Source organism: Typopeltis vanoorti, chromosome 7, assembly GCF_054136105.1.
Source record: "Typopeltis vanoorti isolate ZY-2024b chromosome 7, IOZ_Tvanoo_1.0, whole genome shotgun sequence".
Lineage (NCBI taxonomy): Eukaryota > Metazoa > Arthropoda > Arachnida > Uropygi > Thelyphonidae > Typopeltis > Typopeltis vanoorti.
Window position 1 is genome coordinate 85,753,612 of NC_143555.1, and position 24,622 is coordinate 85,778,233.

A 24,622-nucleotide genomic window follows, 5' to 3' on the forward strand; every position below is an offset into this window, starting at 1 on the left:
GATTAATCAATGTTTTCTTCAGGATTTGCCACTGAATCTTCAAGGTTTGGTTCTTTTTAAACTCTCATATATTCTTGAAAAATCTGAAAACTGCTAAATTTTTATTTGTTTTAAAACTACAAACTCTTGCACTCTCTTCTTTTCATATGAAATTCAATTTTATCCTGCTCAAAACTAAATGGTGATCACTTCCAATTTCAAATCCTTTGTATACTGTTATGTTCTCAACTAGTGAGAAAATTTTGCTAGTAACAAAGCAAACTCAATGAAACTTTCCTTATTTCTTGCAACTTCTCTCCATGTAAATTTGTGCACATTTTTATGTTGGAACATGGTGTTAGTAATAACTAGTCTATGTTCTAAACAGAAATCCAGCAGGTACTTACCATTATTATTATTAGCTTTGCTCTTTTTTCTCCAGTTTCCCTAAATAATTCTATATATCTGGTAATCATTTCCTACTATGCTGTTTAGATCTCTGACAAGGATCAACTTTTCCTTTTTTTACTGTGCTAGCTGCCTTGTCTAATGTCTCACAAAATTCCTCAATTTCTTCCTTGGTAGAACCTTCTGTGGGACCATAAGCACAAAGTAAGTCTCATTGTCCAGTTCCCCATTCTGATATTTGCCCACATCACTCTACTTGATATTGCCTACCATTCAAGAAGATTATCCTCATATTAAGCATTGAGTACTATAGCTACTTCTTCTTTTCCCTGATTGTTATTAATGCCTGAATATAACATCTTGTATTTGTTGCTCAGAAAAGATCTCACCTGTTTCTGTCTTCTTGGTTTCAGTAACACCTATTATGTCGATCTGGTACGTATCCAATTCTTCTGTTAATTGCATTTTTTTTTTTTTTCTGGTGCTTCTTATGTTGATAGTATCAATCTCGAACTTTGTTGATGCTGAGTTAGGAATTGTTCCAGTAGTTGACTTTGTGCTGTTTACCCTGGTTCCCTGACAAAGCCTTATTGGCTTAAACTACAATGTAAAATTATGGTACAACATGACAGAATTTCATGCTGGATGGGGTATCACTGGTTAAACAAGGCGATGCCCCATCCAGCATGAAATTCAGTCAAGTTGTACCATAATTTTACATTGTGGTTTAAGCCAATAAGAATACAATTTTGGTCAGCTAAATCTCAAAATGCTAGCCAATCCTCATTTGTTCAGTATCTCAGTAGATACCCAACAGGAAGCACCACAAGAAAGTGAGGATTGGACATTAGGTCAGAAGCCCAGATCAGTTCTCTACAGCCCTTAAAAGGATACATGGAATTCTCCTTCCAGTTATTTATTCAGCTTTGATCCTTAAGCATCCCTTATTCAATAACTTAGATGCTCCTTTCTTCAGTTCTTTAGAGGAATTGTAATACCAGAAACAAAATGAGAAAACACAGCTTTATGGATGGGATGCATTTATGCTAAGAAAAACTGGAGGTTGAGTTATCCCAAAGAAACTTTGTTTTATCCAGAGATCTCAGTATTATCAATGGTAAAAGAAATGGAAGACCATTATTTGTAAAAAATAGGACAGAACATGTTTAACAGGTATGAGTTCAGTGATAAAAGGGACTAAGTTTAAAAACAGAAATGAGTTTCTACTAGTAAATGAAGCCAACAAGATTGTCATATCTCTATCTTTTCTAAAGAATTGTTTGCAGCCTAGTATTCAAAACTGAAGAAGTTATTCTACAAGTTTTGTTAATCTGCACACAGCAAAGATGTAAAAATATGAAAGAGATGTGCTTAGTACTATCATTAGCAATATTATACGCTGAGTTTACAGTAAACTAAAGAGAAGAAGAACAGAGGATGAGATGAATTTCACAAATGAGTTGACAAAACTGGCAACCTGATTGCAAATAAAGGAAACTGCAGGAAGTTTAGTTATTGCAACTCATGTCAAACTTCACCCAAGATCTCAGGCAATATCAAGAACAGCTATTTCTAAACTTGTGATGGCATTTGTGTCAAAGTTGGTGATATAAGCAAGAACCCATATGAATGGGATAAAATATTCAGTGAAGGAATAAGATGCACGGGAGCAATGATTTGTTGAGAGCTTCCAGGTGCAGAAGTTGACTATAAATGGTACAGATTTGTAAAGATGGTAGAGATTTGTTTTTCATTTAAGGGATAGGTTGAATATGAGGTAACTTCAAAAACTACATGAGTCAAGTGAAAAGAGTAGGAAAGGAATGTGAAAAGGGAACTCTAAACAGAAGTTAACTCTGCAGCAAACACTAGCGAAGTCCAGCCCAAAGTCCAATGCTATAATGCTATGCTGAAAGAAATACACTAGAATTATCCATTATAACTATTTCTGCAGTTGCTAGTAATTTGCTATAGGGGCACTGCACTGTACCAGCAATCAAGAGGAATGTAAGATAAGGAGTGAAAAGATTCTGTTTACAAAAAAAAAAAAAAAAAGTAATTATCTCATTATAAAAACATATTTTTGCTTATATCATATACATTTCACGATAAAGAAACTACTGAAAATAAAAAGAGATAATGCAACTAATTTTAAACTGACTTTATTTAAAACTTTTGCAATTTATATATATAGAAGCAAATGGTAACATAAATAGAAGTATAAACAGAAGTCACTTGAAAAATTTTTCACACCTGGTCTCTAGAAAGGCTTCCAGATTATGTTGATTTTTTTTTAATATATACAAAAAAAAAAAAAAAAAAAAAAAAAAAAACACTTGAAAGAAAAAAAAAAAAAAAAGTAAGATCTTCAGACAAGTGAAGCATTTCTTATCCATTTCTACAATTAGCAAATACAGCTCTCTTGATCATTTAGTGGACAGTAAAGTGGTAATAAATCTGGGTAGATAGCACATCCACTCCCCAACCAATAGGCTGTAAATTCAAATCTTACGGCATGGATGTTTGTGAATATCTTTCAGTAGAAGGAAAATTTCACTGCTGAGTGATGGTTTCATGGTGTGAAGCCCACACCATGAAACCATCACCCAGCAGTGAAATCCCCCCACCCCAAAAAAAACACACGCACACACACCTAAAGATATTCACAAACATCAATGCCCACAGTAGGATTTGGACCCACAGTCTATTGGTAGGGGGAGTGGGTATGCTATCTATCCATGCTTATTACCACTTTACTATCCACTAAATGATTGGGAGAGCTGTATTTGACCTTATGCCAAGAGAGCAAATCAAATCTCAGAAGAAATATTCATCAAATGTAACTACATATTTTTAATCCATAAGTAATTTTTTTTTAACGCACTGGTTGTGAAAGCATCCAAATAAATAATAATTCCAATGAATCTCTGATAATGAGATGTTCCAGGATTCACCAAATACTGAGTAGTTTCAGTACCTTCACATGGAAAAGACCTCAGTATGATTTTCATTATAGGATGATAAATCTTTAAAACCCATAGAAAAATTCTACATGGCATGAAAAATTTTTTATCTGAACTTTTTCTCAGTTTTAAACAAGTTAGCTAGTTATACATGGAGGTAGCAGGGTTTCCTCCTCCCTGCAACTTGAATATTCCTCCAGCAAAAAGCAAACAGACCAGAAAAAAATATGGAATTAACAAACCAATGTATGGGGCGCAGCACATAGCAGTTTCAAAAACTGTTCTTTCTATACAATCAACTCATTATCTTGTCAAATATGATTTGGTTGTATAGGAAGAACATTTGGATTATGGATAAATTTAAAAAGTAAATAAATAAATAACAATAATAAATAAATTTATTCACTTACGACGAGGATCACTTTCTGTAACAGAATCTAAGAAATCCTGTGGTGTCATATATAACTGGCCTTCATATTCTACAGAAGCAAACTTGATGTACCTTCTTTCCCTTTGGGTCAGCTGTGTGGTTTGTGGTTCTTCTTCTCCCTTCTAAAATTTTATAGGTAAAAACTAAATATTCAATAAAACAAGATATAAACTCTGTGAAATATTCTTCATTTGATTCACTGTGTGAATTACACAGTAAAAAAAAAAAAACTTCTGCACTATTTATTTATAATTAGCAATTTTCTAAACAAGAATCTATGGTTAGTATGGAAGTAATAATAATATGTATAAAAGAGGGAAGAAGATGAAAATGAATGATGCCAGTATGAAAGAGGTAATGAAAGAACTGTGAATGGCATTGTATGGCCATTCGATTATTAGAGGTGGCAAATGAGAAGATACACAAGGTTTGTTTTCCTGGAAGTCAAATGAACAGAGTGATTGAGGCATTGGATATCAGGAGTAAGCAAGCAAAACTGCTGGTAGTGGTAATAGGGACAAATGACTTGAATGGGAACAAGGAAACCGCAAGATTGGTAATTTACCTTGGATATCAGGATGCTGTTGAGAAGGATAAAAGATAATAGTGCCATAGGAAAGGTAGTCAGTGTATTGTCCAGGTATGACAGTGATGAGATGAGGTGGAGAGCAAGAATTATGAATGAGCAGAAATATGTGAAGAGAAAGGAGTGCAGTATGTTAATGTGTGGAATGAGTCTGAAGAAAGAAATAAACTGCATAAGAGTGATTTACCCCCACTTCCCCCCCCTTCCTTTAACAGCTTAACAGCAGATGAATGCATATCGCCGGGATAAGGAGACAGTAACACTTCAGCAATGCCCTAAGATTTGAGTAAAGGGCCAATGACATTGTAAAAAAAAAAGGGGGGGGGCACTCAAACTAAAGTAGGCTATATTAGCCATTAAAATAATACTTTATTTTAGAGGAGTAACATGGGAATTTTCCCAGAATAATACTCATAATATATTAAACAACTGTGGTACACAACACCCAGGCTGACTTTCTAACTAGTTAAGATATTTGCTTTACTAGTGAGCTAGCACAAATCTTTCAAGCCTGCCCACGTTGCATAAAACAGTTCGGCACCACTTTAACAAATGTAATGACACTCCCCAAGACCACAAAGTGGACAATTATTATTGTGGCCCAATTTTTTTCAGCCATACCAGATAAACATTTGCATTTTAATACCAAATTATCTATTTTTGCACTATCACTTATGAGTGTTTTTCTTTGTAATTGCAATCCACCTATGAAATTTATAAACCATATTAGCACCATCTTTAGGTAAAGTTAGCTAGGGCTGGAGCCTTCTCTGCCCTAGCTAACTTTGGAAAATGGGTGTGTATATGGGCGGGGGTGGGAGGAACAGCCAATCTTCACCTTAGTCAATCACAGATAGTTCAGTTCAAGGCCATCAATAATTTTAACGGTCAAATCTGAGGAGGAGAGCATGGCAGACAATTGCCACCATCTAGTGGTTCCTAACTGTAATAATATATATTTTCTGAAACAGTGCAAGATCTATGGTTGATTTTCTTGAGTTATGGGATTAAAAATCTGAGTTTGTGGAAGGGAAAACCCTACTTGCCTGTGCCAGAGATTGACTAACTTGGGGAACTGGTTGAAGAAAGGCCTGGAAAAAAATCCTCTGGTCAGTGACTAGAATCAAACTTACAGCACTTTCTTTTTTCTTGGGGGGGGGGGGTAGAGCTAAGGAAAATGCCATCTCCACAGAGTTACACAGGCCCATCTGTAAATAAGGATTAGATATTCTGGGAATCCTGCTCTATAAACACACATGGTACTTTTATAAGTCACTTCAGGCGTCCATAAACATGGTAATTTACCTTACACCAAACAATAAAATCAATGAAACTACCTATCCATGACTACAACCTGCAGATTGGTGAATAAAGATGCTATCCACTTGACTTTAGCTTTGCTCAAAAAAAAAAAAAAAAAAAAGGCCTAAAAATTCCTCTGATCACAGACAGGTTTTGAGGCCATAATTTTATCATGTAACAAAACCACTGTGGTAAACAGTTTTGCAGCATTGTTTAGCTTCACAGAATTTCCTCCCCTTTAGCATCACCCTTTATCTTTTCTGCTCTTATTTCTTAATTGAATGACAATGGCATTCTTGAGCCCATAATTTTCTTATTTCTCTTTCTAAGGTGCTATATGTAGAAAATGGATACACAGATCCCACAAAAAAGAGAAGAAATGCCACCTACGTGACAATTTCAAGAGCAACAGATTTTAGATGTACTGTAAAATTACATTTCCCAGATAGAATCACATTGGGAATATTTATTAGACTATGTAAGCCTGTATACTGTAGCCACTGAACATTAAAATAATTCCTTAATGTGCAGTGCTGGCACCCTGATGCAATTTGAGTGCCCCTTACTTTTTTTTTTTTTAAACATAGTACAAATTTAAAGGTTAAACACTCAAAACACATATTTTTATGTAAAATTATGTACTTTGAAAAATACATATTAACAACACAGCAAAAATCGCACATAGACTAGAATCAGAGATACATAAGTTGCCGATTACTGGTTATGAGGTATTATAACTAGAGATGTACAAACTTCTCTAGAAGTTTGTACATCTCTAGAAACAAAGAAAAATTGCACAATGACAAGAACGTTTAATTTTTAATGGAAAAAGAAATGTAATAAAAGATTAAATGATTTAAAAGTTTACTTTCTTGATTTTAAGGAAGCAAATTCATCCAAAATTTCACTTGTTTCTAGTTTCTTCCAGATAACATCTTCTCTTGCAATCATTGACAGTCCAACCAGTCTTTCCTGTGAAATACTAAATCTCAGATATGTTTTAATGAGTCTGAGTCTTGAAAATGATTGTTTGCCACTTGCTACTGAAACTGAAAGTGTAAAAAACATTCGAAGAGAATTTGTTAAATTAATAAAAACACTTTCTAAATCATTTATGTATATACATTGCAATATTTTCAATAGGTCTAAAGCTGTCACTGTCCTGTATGATGTCCTTTAGAATTTGTATTTCATTATATAATTCTGTGGCACAAATATCCTTTTCTTCACCATCAAGTCAGAGCAACTTGTAAATCATCAGTGTTTTCATAAAGTGTCCTCACCAATATTAGAAACTGAATAAAAACTCAAATATGTTAAAATGACTTGTCAACAGATCAAACCTTTCAGCCAAAGAAATAATAATAATGTCCACAACTGGAAGAAAAAATATAACTTAAAAGTTATATTGCAAATCAACTGCCGCTTCATCTGAACATTCATAACAGAAAAATCTTTTCTCATGTCTGCGTAATGTACTGCTTTTGAACTCAAGAGAACTTTCTAAATCTAATGCTAACACTTTTGTCAATTCAAGTATAGCATTAAAATTTTCATCCGATCTAAATTCTTTAGTAAAATCGATTACATTTAATGCATTTATAGATTTACTTAAATTTGTGTTTGGATTTCAAAGTATTTTACTCACTACATTGCTCCTGCACAAAATTCATACCAGTGAACACAAAAATCCATAATCTTTAATTTTCAAAGCTAATGTTTTTGCTTCATATTTTGTACTATTGTTAATTTGAATATTATCATAACTTTCCACAAAAGAATCTCAAACTTCTCCAATATTATATCTAAGCAAACAAAGAGCATCAATCCCCACTTTCCATCTAGTATCCGATAAAGTTTTAAGTGCAATTTTGGTGTACTTTTTCAGTACATCCCATCCTTTAGTCAAAGCACTAAAGAAATAAATTTCTTGTATAGTGCTAAACAAATTCACTGTTTCAGTATTAACTTGAGCAGCATCAGCGATAACCAAATTTAACGTACGTGCTGCAAATGGGACAAAGAGTGATCAAGGGTTAATATTCGATGTGTGTGTCTAAACGCCACTATGTTTTACTCGCATGTTCGCCCCATTATCATATCCTTGTCTCCGCAAATTTTTAATATCTAAATTTAAATCTTTTAATTTATCTAAGAGGTATATGGATAAACCTTCAGACTTTTTTTGAGAAATTTAGTTAGCTGCCTTTTCTGTTTCTCAAGTTCTTTTTCCGCTTTTCTTTTTTTATTTGCAGCTCTGGATAATTTTTTTCATCTCCATTATGCTCAAATTTATTCTGTTTCTTCTTCTGCAGCTTATCCCACTTAAGTAGGGTTGCTGTTTCTAATGATGGTGGGTTGACCATATCCAAGTTCTTCATCCTCAGGTCCTGCTCCACCAGCTCCCCTCTTTGGCCGCTCAAGCTTCCTCCTCCCCTGCACATCCATCTGCATGACCTTTCTTCCCACATATTTGTCCTCCCTCCTTGTCACATGACCAAACCATCTCAACCTTGCCTCCTAAGTTTGTAACTTCCACCATTCCCCTTAAATAGTCATTTCTCAGATGATCCTTTCCAGTCACACCACACATCCACCTAAGCATTCTCATCTCTGCTACCTCCATCCTGCTGATGAAGTTTCCATAGCATACATCATAGCTGGTTTCACAACTGTCCTGGTTCTCAGCCTTCTCAGCCTCTCCATCCTCTTTCACTGTTGAATCTAAGTATCTAAAGTCACTAACCTTCCAGCTCCAGATCTGTCTCTTGGCTGCCATCCACTTCGCAACAAATGTACTCTGTCTTACTTCTGCTCAGTCTCATACCTCTCTCTTTTCCAGTACTTTCCTCCATCTTTCCAGTTTACCTGTCACTTCTTCTCTTGATTCTGCACATAGCATGATGTCATCCACATACAACATTGTCCAAGGCATGTCTTCTCTCACCACCTCCATCACAATATTAAACAGGAACGAACTTAATGCTGGCCCTTGATGCAAACCAACTGTCACTTGAAAGCTTTCTGTCTCTCCCAGGCAAGTCCGAACTCTTGTCTTCACATTTCTGTACATCTCCTGCACCAACCTGATATATTTCTCCGGTACCTTTTTTCTCTCTCAGATACCTTAAAGACTTCTTGCTTTGGCACTCTGTCATACACTTTCTCCAGATTTTCCTTCACTGTACACAGAAACCTACTCACACAGGCAGATACATTCACAAACTCCCCACTACCACCCCTCTCAACAATATGACATTATTAAAACTCTAACCAATAGATCCCATAATCTTTGTTCCAGAGGAACATCCCTTTCAACTGAACTCAACCACATACATAACACCTTCCTTTCCAATGGCTACAGTGATTACTGAATTAAGTAATCACTGTAGCCATTGAAAAGATCCAGTTCCTCTCCCATTCCCTGGCCATCTCTTCAGAAGGATTTCAGAAATGTCATCACCATACCCTACATCCATGGCACATCAGAAAAAATAGCCAGGCCATTAAAAAAGTACAACCTCCACAGAGCTTTTAAGCCCCACCATAAACTTGCCACCATATCTGTTCTACCAAAGATCAGCTTCCTCCTCTCTCAGTGCCTGGAGTATATAAAGTACCCTGTTCCTGCAAGTTGGCTTACTTCGCACAGAGAGGTAGATCAGCAACCATCCAGTTAGAAGAACACAAATCATAGATCTGTAATCACGACTATTTGCAATCTGAACTTGCAGACTATGCATTGAATAAAACCACAGGATCTCCTGGAAAAAAAAACCCACCATGCTCCACCATAGTAAATTCAAAAAAGAAAGACTGTTTTTAGAATCTGCGGTGGCCCTCAGAAATCAACCGAATATAAATAAATACGGTTGAATAAACCTTCCCAAAATTTGGGAAACATTAATTATCAGAGATCCCACTTTACATCCTAGGCCACCTACAAATGCCCACAGAGGGTGCACCACCTAAATAGGACTTTAGAGTCACCTACGTATTTCAATTAGTATTGTGTTGTATTTGAATGTGTGTTACAAGAGTTATTTGTAATCCCTGAAGATGTCTCAGTGACTAAGATGAAATATAGGAAGCATTAAAATTAGTTTTTAATTTTTTCCTAGTGCTGTAAATATTCCATTAAAACTCCAACATCATAGTTCCTTCCTGATAAACTAATACCCTTGTTGGTCAGGTCAAGTTTCCTGAACACATACTCAAGTGCAGTAAAAAATATAGAAGCTAATGGGTCACTTTATTTAATACCTTTATTAATTGGGAGGTAAACTCCTTTCTTTCTTTCTGTAAGATAAAGACACCTTTATGATAAATAGTCTGCATTAGTTTATGATATATGTAACATTTATACCTTGTTCCACTATAACATCTAAATGAGCAGCATGGACCATGGGGTCAAATGCTTTATCACACTCAATAAAAACAAACTGTAGAGGTTTGTTATATTCATTATATTTTTTCAATTTGATTTATTGTAAGCAAGTGCCCTGTTGTAGAAGTGTTCCTAAATCTTGCTTGCTCATATACCTAGTTTGCTTCTAGATGGCCAGAGATTCTGTCTTGAATAATTCTGATGAACAATTTGCAGTTGTAGGAAATAAGACCGATTGGTTTATAGTTGTTCAGATATGACTGACAATTTTTCTCATGAAAATGGATTATCTTGGATTTCAGCCACTGGTCTGGGATGGATTCACCAATAACAATAACAACACTATTGTAGAGTTTCACCAGAATAGCTAAAATTCTTCTAATTCAAACTTTAACAGTTCAGCATTTATCTTTTCTTTATCTGGAGATTTAGCATTTTTCACCATTATCAACATCAGACCTCCAAGGAGTTAGAGATTCATCACAGGAGGTACACATTATCACACAATGCTCATCGAATCTTGCCTTAAACTTATTCAATGTATCTGCATTCACAACACACTCAGTCAATGCATTCCACTCATCAACCACTCTCCATGCAAAGAACATGCTTCTCCTTTGCTCACGTCCTCCTTATACAGTTTCTAGAGATGGCTTGTTCTATGAAATTGGTAGAGTAGAACCTTTCCATTCTATGAAAATTTCCAATATTTCCTATAAACAATAATCCACATAAGACCTGATCAAAGACTTGCACAATGGAATCATAAACACTTTATTTCTGCATCCTGTGCTGAAATATTTCTGTGTTGCTGATCTCTGGATGGTTTTGTATTATTTGGTATCAGGGCAGTTGTATAGAAAAAAGCTGGATGGAGTTGGAATACAGTTTTTATAGAAATTACTTACAATATTTAAGATCTTTTCTGTTATTTATGGGTCCTTCCATTTTGTTTGTTAGTTGGTTTACCCATGTCTTTCTAAGAGACATTTCTGAATTTGCTATTTTTAAACTGGTATTTATTTTCCAATGTATTCCTTATTAATGTAGTGTTTGGCATTCTTCCAAGTCCATTCTGTTGTCTCTTTTTACAAGTCTGTTCAGTTCAGCATATTCAATGTGATTTCTTGATGAGTCATTCCTACTTGTGAACCATAATTCTAATTTTCTTACTAGTTCTTCAGTGTATTGGGTGAGTACCTGTCTTTCTACATGAGGTAATTGCTCGTGATTGGTTTACTTGATGTTTTAAATGTTGTTTTCTTTTGGCTGTATCTATTTCATCAGATATATGTTTAGTTTGTTGTTATGATTATTTTTGTATAAATTAATATTATTCTCAATTACTTTCTGATCAAAATTTTTCCTGAACAATTATTTGTTTTTCTTAAGGCAGGGTTAAATGGTGCAACTAACTAATCTGTGTATTAAAGTTAATATTAAATTTATTCTTTTATTATTCATGACACCTCCAAGGAGTCCAAAGACTCATCACGGGAGAACAACTACTGTACAACTCTCCGTCTCCACCACTACACTGAACTTCTACTACTAATCATCTACAGCCCACCACAACTAGTATTTTTTGTCTGTAAAATGCGTGTGTTCTGAAGGGCCGATTTGTCTGTATGCGGGATGAAAAACTCAAGTTTCCGTGAGGAAAAAACCCTGCTACCTCCGTATGAGATCCGCTAACTCACCTTTGATTGAAAAAGTCCATATAAAGATTCCTCCCATCATGACGAGAGAATCAAACTTAGGCATTTTCTAAGTGAAGGGTGCAACGTACCATCATTCTTCCAACTGTGCTACGGAGATGCAAATTCCTGATGTGTAAGCTCAGGGATTGCACAGGATATTGTATTAGCACTACATGAAAAGTTACATTACAAACTTCCTATCAGCAATTTTCCTCCAGATTAGCCTGTTTTCTGTCAACATTCCAATATTATCAGATCATATAAAAGATGCCAAGAAATTATATTCTTGGTTTCATCCTTTATCCAAGTGTAAACAAACAAGGTTTGCACATAAAGTAACTTCATGACAGGGAAACTCGTAAATAGAGGCTAATAACTTCATATCAATTGCCTTAATATCCCATAATGCAATGCACATATCTTTACAGATATGTATAATGCAATGCTCTCATTAATGGCAGCCAGACTGAGGTAATTTATAATAATTTATAATTATTAATTTATAATAATACTAAGTGGAAAAACTTGAAACATTAATATCTAATCCACAGTATTTTAATAATATAACCAAGTGGAAAAACTTTCACCATCTCTAATCTACAATATTTTAATAATAAGGTATGACACCTTTTGGCTACTTGTATATGGAAACATGGCTTCTCCATTACTTCAACCTTGGTATCACTTCTGGGTTTGGCTCCCACTGACGAGGCCTCTATAAAGATCGAAACCGGTCTGGGTAGTGTCCCTTCCCATAATACATAATATTATACATGCCTGTAAGGATATGTGCATTGCATTATGGAATACTAAGGCAAATGATATGAAGTCATTAGCCTCTATATACGAGTTTCCCTGACATGAAGTTACTTCATGCGCAAACTTTGTTTGCTTACACTTGGATAAAGAATGAAACGAAGAATATAATTTCTTGGCATGTTTAATTTATAATGTAACCAAGTGGAAAAACTTTCGACATTATCAGATCTTATATTTCTGTCTTCTAAGGTACTTTTTACTGTATCAATCTACCTACATCTTGGTCTTCCTCTGGGTCTTTTTCCTGCTGAATACTTGTTTAGCTAACCTTCCCTCTCCCATTCTTTTTAAGTAACCATCCCACCTGAAATTATCTGTGCTAACTCACTCCTGAATGTCAACATGTCAAGTTTTTCCTAATATCCTCATTTTTAATATGATACTGCCACTGATGCCATCTGTTCACTCTTCTAATATTTTGAAGAATTCTCATGTCTATAGTCTCTAGTTCTGGATCAAGTGTTTTTTTTCTAACTCAGTTCTCAGATCCAGTTAAAACTGGTTTGAACACTGTTTTGTATACAGCTAGTTTAGTGTTTTGACTAATTTCTCTATTACTCCATATATCACTTATATAATATACATCATCATATATATTATTATTCACTTGACTCCCTACAAAACCAGCTTTGCTAATTCTGGGTCTGGTTCTCATTGATGAGACCTCAATAAAGATCGAAACCAGTCTGGATAGAGGCCCTTCCCATAATGCACAGTATTATACATGCCTGTAAGGATATGCAAGTTGCATTATAATAGCTGAAATGTTTTATTTATTTACAGCTTCTCCATTCAGGATGCAGTTGATGTTTTCAATGTTTCTGCCTTTTATTTTTTTATTGATGATTTTTCATACAAAATTTATTACAGCAGTTATTCATGTAGAAAGTATTTTACCTTGGGTATAATAAATGTTAAAGATACCAAGCTATTTTAAACCTGGTTTTACTCCATTTCCCAAGTAAGCAAACAGACAAATAAGTCAAGTTTGCACCTGCACGTAATGCAAGTCTAGCTGACCCTGCAGGTAGTGCAAGACCAAGGTAACTCATGGTAAAAGTAGAATAAGCTCTGATCACTAATCTTAATATTTACCCATAATGCAAAGAACATCTCCTGGAGGAGATGTATGATGCTTTGTATTAAAGGCAAGGGGCCACTACCCAGGCAGGTTTCGACCTTAATTGAGGTCTCATCAGTGGGAGCCAGGCTAGAAATATCATATCAAGATTTTAGTAATACAGAGCTTATAAGTATTTTACCAGAACAAGTTACCATAAGGTGTTTTAACCTTATTAAATAAAAATCTCAGGAGGAGATATAAATGTAGAAAATATTTTACCTTGGGTATAATAAATGTTAAAGATACCGAGCTATTTTAAACCTGGTTTTACTCCATTTCCCAAGTAAGCAAACAGACAAATAAGTCAAGTTTGCGCCTGCACGTAATGCAAGCCTAGCTGACCCTGCAGGTAGTGCAAGACAATTGGTATCTTTAACATTTATTATACCCAAGGTAAAATACTGACAGAAATAGGTACTATAATGGATACAAGTTCTGTGAACAATGGACATGGAAATATCTGTAGAAGAGACACAATGCAGAAATTGATCTTCTATGGAAGTGGCTGAAAAGAGTCTGTAAGAGAAGTATCATTTATCAACCAGACTGCCCTTTTTTTGAACAGCATTAAGAATTTTTAGTGAGGTTTTAGGTGCACCACCCTATACATGAGAGCAGTATTCCAATGTTGGTCGGATTTGAGATTTATGCAGAGGAAGTAACTATTAAGCAGAGAGGTACCATCTTGACCAGAAAAGGATGTCAAATTTTTTAGAAGTATGAATATGCCAGGAAAGGTTTGGAGTAAGTCAGTCTGAGAAGAGAGATTTGGTCTTGACTGTTAGGCTTAGCATTATCAAAAGTAAGTGGAGAAGATATGAGGATCTTTTTTATATAAAAAGATCAAAACTTTGTTTTGAAAGAATTGCAGTTGACCAGGTTGCTTCCACCCCAATCAAAGGTATAGTGAGGATAAGTGTTCAGGGCATTTATTGTAGATGATGTTGAAGCACGAGATGTTTGGGCACTGCAATGCTTGTGATATGAGTAGAATGAGTGGAGTATACTATCATCAGCAAAACTATGAATAGGGTTTTCATTCAATGAGAGCAGGTCACTTATATAAATCAGGAAGTGGGTAGGTGAAATGACAGAGTCCTGAGGGACACGGGCATTACCAGGAAAGTCTGAGGAGAGAACACCCATCCACCATGCCTATCAAAATCATCGGAGATATCATTCATTTTCGAAATTATGGATTTTACAACCATGTTATAACTAACTCTTTTTATTATCCAGACATTTCGATCTTCATATCAAGATCATCGTCTGGAGCATACACAAATATACAAGACAAGCTGAGTTACATTACAAACCATAAGCTAGAGAAACAATGATTGGATCACATGTTATTTTACTGGTATGACCTCTAGTGAAAAAAAAAAAAAAAATTATAAATTACATCAAGCTAGATTTAATTTAAGATAACATAAAATTTGGGGGACCATCTAGTCACCCCAAATTTTATCCGGGCTCTGGAACCGGCATAGGCTGACAAATCAGAGCTTGCGGGATGAAAAACACCAGAAAAACTGGCAGAAAAAACCCTGCAGTCCATGCCCAAGACCAGCTGGCTATTGCTGAGGAAGATCCTTGAGCTCCTCACGTCATTGACGGGAATCGAACCTAGGACACTCCTTCCCCAGGCATATGGTTGCGAAGTGCAACGCCACTAGGCTAACCGTGCGGACTCAGTAACAATGATGTCCTAATTTTAGTATTACAATTGTTATTTTTGATTTAGGATCATGGATTTACTACAGTCCTGTTTACATGTTCTTAGAGAGGAAGGTTCCGTGGGTCGAATATATGCCTTCCATATGTATGGGATTTTCAGACCTTCATTATTGTTCAGATTGGGGTAGTGACTTATAACTCAAATAAAGACTAAGTATTGCATGATATAATGCCCCACTGACACCATATAACTGCAGCGTATTGAATAGCTTCTCTCTTGGCACCTTGTCATATGCCTTTTCCAAATTGACAAAACTTAAATACAGATATTTGTTATATTCCCATGCTTTCTCGACTATTTGTCATAAAGTAAAGATCTGATCCTGACAGCCTCTATTTGGCCTGAATCCAGCTTGTTCTTCACCAAGCTTTTCTTCCACAATTCTTCTCAACCGTTTCTCAAGTATACTTGCATAGATCTTGCCAGGAACACTCAGTAGGGAAATACCTCTGTAATTCTCACATTCAGTTTTATTTCCCTTTTTATATATGGGTACTATGAGAGCTCTACTCCAATCATCGGAAATTCGTCCCTCTGTCCAGGCTTTCTGAACTATGCAGTGCAGCCACTGTAAGACTTTCATATCACCATACTTCAGCATTTCTGGTCGAATATCATCTACTCCTGCTGCCTTTCCACATTTCAAGTATGGATATGTATTCCTGACTGCATGCCTAGTCAGTGTTTTTTATCACTGTGCTGTCATCACTGCTTGTTTCATTTAGCAGTTTTTCAAAGTAATTACTCCATACTTCAAGGATATCTTTTTCTCCTGTTTTCATGTCACCTTTATCATCTCTAACTCCTTTTACAGCACTCTTTCCTCCATTCCTAAGCTTCTTCAACAACCTACAGAATATTTTGCCACTTTCTTGATATTTATTTTCTATGTTCTTGCCAAAGTCCTCCCATGACTTTTGTTTAGCTAGTTTTACACACTGTTTAGCTTTCTTACATTTGTCTCTGTATTCTGTAAGAGTAAAAGCTGACTTATTTGCCAGGAAATTTTGATATGCTTACTTCTTTTCCTTCACTGCCTCTTTAACTTCCTGTGTCCACCAAGGAGTTCTGATTTTTTTATCCTTGTACACAACCTCACCACATGCCTCTCTGGCAGAATCAATCAATGTTTTCTTCAGAGTTTGCTACTGAATCTCCAAGGTTTGATTCCTGTTCTCAAACTCTTTCATTTTCTTTTCAATAATCTTTGTGTATTTTAGTCTACAGTTCACATCTGAGAGCTGCTCAACTTTTATTCGCTTTAAAACTTTCTTACATGTCATTCTTTTCAATATGAAATTCAATTTTATCCTGCTCAAGACTAAATAGTGATCACTTCCAATTTCAAATCCTCTGTACACTCTGGTGTCCTGTACCAGGGAGAAAACAACACTATCAACAATAACATAGTCAATGAGACTTTTCTTATTCCTAGCCTCTTCTCTCCATGTGAATTTGTGCACATTTTTATGTTGGAACATGGTGTTAGTAATAACTAGTCCATGTCCTGAGCAGAAATCCAACAGATATTTGCCATTATTATTAGCTTTGCTCTTTTCTCCAAATTTTCCCAAAATATTTTTATATGTCTCACAATCATTTCCTACTCTTCTATTTAGACCCCCAACAAGGACCAACTTTTCCTTTTTCATTGTCAGTTGCTTTTTCTAAAGCGTCAAAAAATTCCTCCACTTCTGCCTTAGTAGAACCTTCTGTGGGACCATAGGCACAAATAAGTCTCATTGTCCAGTTCCCCATTCTCATATTTGTCCACATTACTCTACTTGAGACTGACTGCCATTCAAGAAGATTAGCCTCGTATTTTGTGTTGAATACTATGGCTACTCCTTCTTTTCCTTGATTGTCATTGCCTGAATATAACATTTTGTATTTATTGCTCAGAAAGATCTCACCAGTTTTGGTCTTTTTTGTTTCAGTCACCCCTATTATGTCGATCTGGTACTTATCTAATTCCTCAGCTAGCTCCATTTCTTTGCAATTCAGCCTTCTTACGTTGATAGTACCGATCTTTAACTCTGGTGATGTTGAGTTAGGGTTTGTTTTCAGATTTGTTCCAGTAGCTGACTTTTCGCTGTTCGCCCTGGTTCCCTGGCGAAAACAACGGGGGCCTTGTTTAACCGGGCGACGCCCCAGCCGGCATGAAATTTTGTTATGTTGTACTGTCATTTTTTATTTTGGTTTAACCAATAAGAATACAATTTGGTCGGCTAAATCCCAAATTGCCAGCCCTTCCTTGTTTGTTCAGTATCAAAGTAGATACCCAACAGGGTGCACCACGAGAAGGTGAGGATTGGACATTAGGTCAGAAGCCCTGGTTGGTTCTCTGCATTCCTTTAAAGGCTATGTGGAGGGCTCCTCTCAATTATACAGCTTTGACCCTTAAGCACCCCAAACTATATAGTTTAGCATCTAATTATTCATTATAATATAATCATTATTATATTATTATTATAATGTAATCATTATTATATTATTATTATAATATAATCATTATTATAAGATTACAAATAAAACAAGTATTTTTCAAACTCAATACTTGTTTTATGAGTAATGTTATAATTATTATATTCGTGACCTCCATGGAGTCACAAGACTCATCACGAGAGGTCAACACTAGTCAATACAAAGTTTATTTTATCATTCCACAATTTTACCTCATTTTGAGACAATGCATTCCATGTTCCTACCAATCTCCATGCAAAAGTCTTACCATGAAGAGATTTTTCATACATTAGTATGAAAAATCTATTCATGGTAATTGATAATAACCATTCAACAGCTTAAATGTCTCAATCATGTTCCTCCCCCCCTTCTGCATTCTATCTACAAAACTCTGCCCTGATAACATTTTTGTTTTTCTGCACTCCCCTCTCTAAGACAGCTTCATCCCTTCATATCCTGGTGACTTTGATCAGATCTGGTCTGATCAAAGCTTTATATAATGGGACCACCACCCTTTCATCTCTTGAACTTCAAATTTCTATCAACAATTACCCCAAGATCCATTGCTTCCTCCACTTCTTCCAGTATAAGTCTAGCAAGTGAGTATGAAGCATCCCATCTGTGGATCCCTAATTTCAAAACCTTATGTTTAGTTGCATTAAAATACTATCCCATTCATTTTCCCAGCTTATTCAAATCCTCTTCAAGAACCAAAACATTGGCCCTATTATTAATAACTCTCCCTTGCTCACATCTTCTGCAAACAACTAAGTATCTCACTTGTAGTTCTGAAATTGTTGACAGTTGAACAATGATGGTCCCATTGCTGAACCCTGTGGAACTCCACTTGTAACCTTCCTACTCCCTGATATTGCTCCCCCAGATACAACTCTGATATATATATATATATATATCAGAAAGTCAGTTACCAATCCAATCCACTACCCGTATATCCAAACCCATATGTTCCCACTCATATTCTTGCCATAAAAAAAGAATGAGCAAAAATCAGAAATGCACAGGAATATATTGGACCAACATATCACGCAAGGAGTTATTTAAGTGTGTGTGTGAGAGAGAGATGTATTTCTATTGCTGCCCAATAACAAATGAAAGCAGATGCATTTACTACAAAATGTCGGTTTTAACTTTGTCTACCTTAAAATTGGTAAAATGCAAGGTACAATTATACAGTATCAGTATTTACAACCAATTTTCTCCCGTTTCATTCATCCTCTCTACTCCACAAAACAGCTTCCTTTTAGTTTTACATAATTCTACTTCACAAATATTGGAATCAAATTTAAAAAACTTTCTCCTCTCTTTCAAATTTACCATACTGGTGTATTTTATGCAAGATTTCTATAAAGAGAAATAACTAATAACTTAAAATATGATGCAATAATTATTTTAAAAAGGAAAGAAAAAGAAAAAATGGGAATGAAGCAGCCACCAGATGCTGCACATCCTATGTCAATGTGAGTATGAAACATGGAAACACACAAAAGGTAAAAGAAGCATACCAGACCCAAGAAATCTCATGCATACCTAAGGTGTCAATATGTTCCGATGTTTAGGACTGTTCCAGCTTTTCTCAGAAAAGCTTGAGGGACTTACTCAATATATTTTCTGTTCATAAAAATACTGTTTACAAAACTCCTGTTGAGAATTTTCTCCCAGATGAATAAAGAGTAGATAGTAGAAAAATACAACTATCAGTGTCATTTCTGAAAGCAATTGTCAAATTAATAGCTTTAATGGAACATGTGCACTAGACATACCGAAGTAAGTTTCATGGCTTACATTATGTAACAAAAATTACACTCAATATCTCAAAACATTAGAGATAGGAGTGATGGGAAGTTGACACTGGCATCGCCTGTGCAGAGTGAAACACACCCAAACAAAGCAGATGGTAAATAGACAGATATCAGGGCTTCCCAACAGTGTATTGCACTCAACGAACATGGATAAATGTGGCGATCTCAGCAACTTTGATTATGGAAGTATTATTGGTGGAAGACAGACGAGTCATTCTATCGCCAAAGTGGTAAGAACCGTACAGTTCTTGATGGGAACTGTATCAAGGGTCTACCACAAGTATACCATCAATGGATGTACCAGCATCTAGCAACGTGATGGCTAACCACATGCCATTGATGACCAGGGTCAATGTAGACTGTGGCTCATGCAGACGAACTGCAGGGCAACGGCAGCACAAATTACATCCAGTTTCAATGTCAAAGATCCAAGCAGTGTCAGCAAGCAAATGGTATGGTGTACCCTGCATACCATGGGCTATGGAAGCGAATGCCCTAATCATGTACCACTGTTGACAGTTCATATGGGGAATTGCTCCTTGCCTGGTGTCGAGACCATCAAAACTGGACCTCTGCAGAGTGGACCAGAGTTGTGTGGGCTGATGAATCGCATTATCAGTTGTACAGAGCTGAGAGGAAGGTAGCTCTGTTCATGGAGGTGATGATTTGGGGAGCCATGTGATGACACATTAGTGTATCTGGAGAGGTCCTTGAATGCTGTGAGCTACCAGAATGTGCTGGTTGGTCACTTTCATGGCCTTCGAGCTTCCTGCAGCTGATGGTCTGTTTCAGCAGGAAAATGCACCACCCCCACTGGGCAGGCAACCATCCAGTGGCCCCATGGACCCCGGATTTAAATCCAATCGAATCTCTCTGGGATGCTATAGAGCAATACATCATATCCATGTATCCAGGACTGATGTCTAAGGCACAGTTGTGGATAATGCTGTAACAGGCATGGCTGGAATTACCTTCGGCAACCCTAGGGCATCTTGTGGAGTCAATATCTTGAAGAATACAGGGATACAGGCTGTTATTCACACTAGAGAAGGCCCAGCATGCCATTGGGTGGGTATCTCTAATGTTTTGTCCATTGAGGGTATATAAAATTTACTCAAAAACTCCGATATATTTCATCCAACGTTATGTGGACATCGGCAGGGATATAGACCATTAACTACATTCAAAAGATGAATCAAAATAATGAGTCGTATATCATGTTTATATTAGCTGTATCTTGGTCGCAGCTGAGATACATATATTGTATTACATTATTCAAGTTCAAAGGAACAATCCAAACCTGAACAGATCAAATTGTATGCAAATATCCGTTTTGGAAAGGGATCGCTATTAATTGTTCATAAGCTCTTTTGATTTTTTTTTATTAATAATTATTTTAAATAATATTTTTAATCTACGCAATATACTATAATTGTTCCTTTGGACTCTAATTTTCATATTTTTGATATGAAATTAAATTGCCTTGTTAAATAAATATTATTGCACAACCACAAAATGTAGTATAGTTTTGTTGTTGTTTTTTTATTGCAAACTATGAAAAATATCCTGGGGCAGGGGACGGTATTCACGTGTAAAGCATCCAGCTTTTGTGGCAAAATACATCAAGCAACTAACCTGATCGCGTTGACGTGCATGAACAACGTTTAACTTTTGACTTGAATTTAAATATCCATAGTACAGAATTCCGAGTACAGTCCCTGCTGCGCCAATACCACCAGCACCCAGAAAGAAAGGCACGATATTTCTATTTCGATGTTGCTTTAATTTCAGAAATTCCTTTTCATTTCCTGTTGGCCTAAGAAAATATTGGCACCTACGAATTAACTTCCAGACTTCCTTTCTGCTAGAAGCCATCTTTGCACGTGTATATCGCATGCGTCAAAACATCATCTTGTTGTTAAATTTAGTACGTGAAAAAAAACAAAAACAAATAAGTAACCTGATTTGTTTTCGAAATATACAAAATCATCTGCACACCGACAACATGAATAGCGCTTGTAAGAGAAAATAATACTTATTGATTACTGTATTCCGTCGCATGTTATAGAACATCTGAGATAATGAAGGTAGTTGCGGCTGGTGGATTGCTGGAGTATTGGAGATGGAAAGTTGTAGAGTAGATACCCTCCCTCGATGAGTCTTTGGACTCCCTGGAGGTGTAATGTAATAATAATAATAATAATAATAATTAATTATTATTATGTTGAGTATGAAACCAACATTATTTCAAAGCAGGAAAGTTGTAGAGTAGATACCCTCCCTCGATGAATCTTCGGACTCCTTGGAGGAGGTATTATTTTAACGGTGTCTCCATGGAGTCAAAAGACTCATCGCGGGAGACCCGACGTTGACACACTAACCATTACTTACACAATATCTGTCATACCTCTCCTTAAATTCATTCACAGTTGAAGCATTCACAACCACCTCTGACAAAGCATTCCACCCATTCACAACCCTCCAAGTAAAAAATCTAGTCCTAACACCCTTGTTAACCACACTATTACACAATCTCCAGGGAAGGCCCCTCGTTTTCTCACATCCTGCACTGGTCTTAAAAATATCATCAGTATCAATCCTGTAAAATCCCTTCAACAATTTAAATACCTGAATGATATATGCACGTAAATGGAACCAAGAAAGATATTTACTTAACCAAATATTTCGGTCTGGAAATAGCAGACCATCCTCAGTGGTATTACAAGAACAGTTTTTAAAAAAATCAAGCTAGAATACTAACAATAGATCGTTAAAAATAGAACACGCCGCGTGATGTTATATCACTAAGTATTAAGTATAAAACGGAATATTTTGAAGTAGAGACATGATTGAAAAAAAAAAAATTAACGAGTAATCTTGATTAGACTTTCCCAGATTTTTGATATAGATATACAGTCATTACGATTCAGGTTGGGACGATGGAGCAAGGCCTCCACGCTTTCCTTGAACAAACGTTCGAACCTATAACGGGATCTATGTAAGAGGCGAGTCCTGGACCAAAAGATGCTGTGGTCAGTGTTTTTTTTTTTTTGGTTAATTAAATATCTTTCTTGTGTTTACGTGCATATATCATTCACTCTTATGTCACAAGTATCCTTAAAACAGCAAATTTAAATACCTCTATCATATCTCCTCTCCTACGTCTATCAGCTAGTTTTTGGAGCCCACAGATCATCAATCTATCCTCACAGGAAACATCCCACAGACCTGCAACAATCTTTGTAACCCACCTCTGAATCCTCTCCACCACTTCCGCATCACCAAGAAATCCTGGCGGCCAGATCTGTGCACAATAGTCCAAATGCGGCTTTATTAATGCCTTATAGAGTGGAACAATAACCTCCCTATCCCTGCTTGTTAGTGTGTTCCTCAACAACCATGTAATTTGATGTGATCTCTTGGCAATCTTTGCAATATGCCTTTTAAACCTAAGTTCTCTGTCCACAATAACTCCCAAGTCTCTTGTCTCATCAACTTCTTGCAGTTCAGTTCCGTTAATATAGTAAACAGCATGAGATGTCATCCTCCCGAAGTGCATCACCTTACACTATGCCATATTGAACTGACAGCCATTTATCTTAGTCCATACCGTCAGCCTATTTAAGTCGTCATGTAATAATAATAATAATAATAATCAGCTCAGCTAACGCCTTTTTATTCCCGTATATACGGGAGTAGGCGAGGCCATTTAGCCCTATCTAACTTTTGGAGACTGAGTGGGCAGTTCAATCTCCACTGGTACCCAATCAGAGACAGATGGCCCAAGGCTATCACTAATTAAGCGGTACGCAGTGAAGAGAGACGGCTCAAATGTGCCGCCATCTCGTGGTCTCTAACCCTAACACAATATATTTATGTCTGAAATAATGTGGGTTCTACGGTCGATTTTCTTGAGTTTACAGGACGAAAAACCCGAGTTTCCGGGAGGAAAAACCTGCTTGCCCGTGCCAGAGATCGACTAACTCGGGAACCGGTCGAAAAAAGGCTTAGAAAAATTTCCTCTAGTCGCCGACTAGACTCGAAACCAAGACTTCCTTCGTGCGGCCTAGCGCGGTGGTGTGCAAACGCCACATCCACTGAACTACACAGGCTCTCTGTGTAGCTCAGATTAATAATAATAATAATAATAATAATAATAATAATAATAATAATAATTATTATTATTATTATTATTATTATTATTTATAATTAATTAATTATTATTATTATTATATTGAGGGTTTTTTCTCCCAGAAACTCGGGTGTTTTATCCCGTGAGCTCAAGAAAATTGACCGTAGTACCCACATTATTTAAGACAGTAACATATCTTACGATAAAGAGCCAAGAGGCTATTTTTCCGGCGGCGTAAATTAAGTTAAGGGGATAATAAATCCCTCATTATTTTAAAGCCGGATGCGAAACTCGGAAATCGAAATCTAACAGTTTCATGCCGAAGAGCTATCAGCGGGTTCAAGCGTAAGTCACCACCTGGGTAGTACAACACTAGGGCAACTCGTAGCAAAGGTGGGGAAAGCTCCGTCACTATCCTTAATATTTTCTCATCATGTAAAACGCAGCTCCTAGGAGATGTATAATAATAATAATATATGGGTACACCGGTCTGGCGATTCGTTTAGGGGATGTTTGTAAGTTCGGTTCACTTAATTCATTAATAATAATCATTAATAATGATAATAATCAGTGAGTAGGTAGACCTGGAAAACCTTGGTATTCCAGGTCTACCTACTCAGTGATGAGACCACAATAAGGATCGAAGCCAGTCTGCGTATTGACCTCTCCTCATAATGTTAAACAGTAATATATCTACTAGGAGCTGTGTTTTACATGATGAGAAAATGTTAAGGATATTGAAGGAGCTTGCTCCACCTTTGCTACCAGTTGC

The 24,622-nt window shown here is 36.2% G+C and overlaps 1 protein-coding gene across 2 annotated transcripts in view; it reads right to left on the minus strand.

Moving 5' to 3' along the window:
* The window catches only part of MICU3 (Mitochondrial calcium uptake 3), a 224,561-nt gene extending 202,751 nt beyond the window's left edge, over positions 1-21,810 (minus strand). The window contains exons 1-2 of one of the 2 annotated variants that reach the window (XM_090395373.1): positions 21,765-21,810; positions 3,761-3,902 (exon numbers count right to left, since the gene is read on the minus strand). In XM_090395373.1, the coding sequence (XP_090251499.1) occupies positions 3,761-3,902; positions 21,765-21,791 (169 nt within the window). In that variant the 5' untranslated portion in view covers positions 21,792-21,810. The other variant, XM_090395372.1, reaches the window with a different exon arrangement.
* Between the last annotated feature and the right edge of the window lie 2,812 nt (positions 21,811-24,622).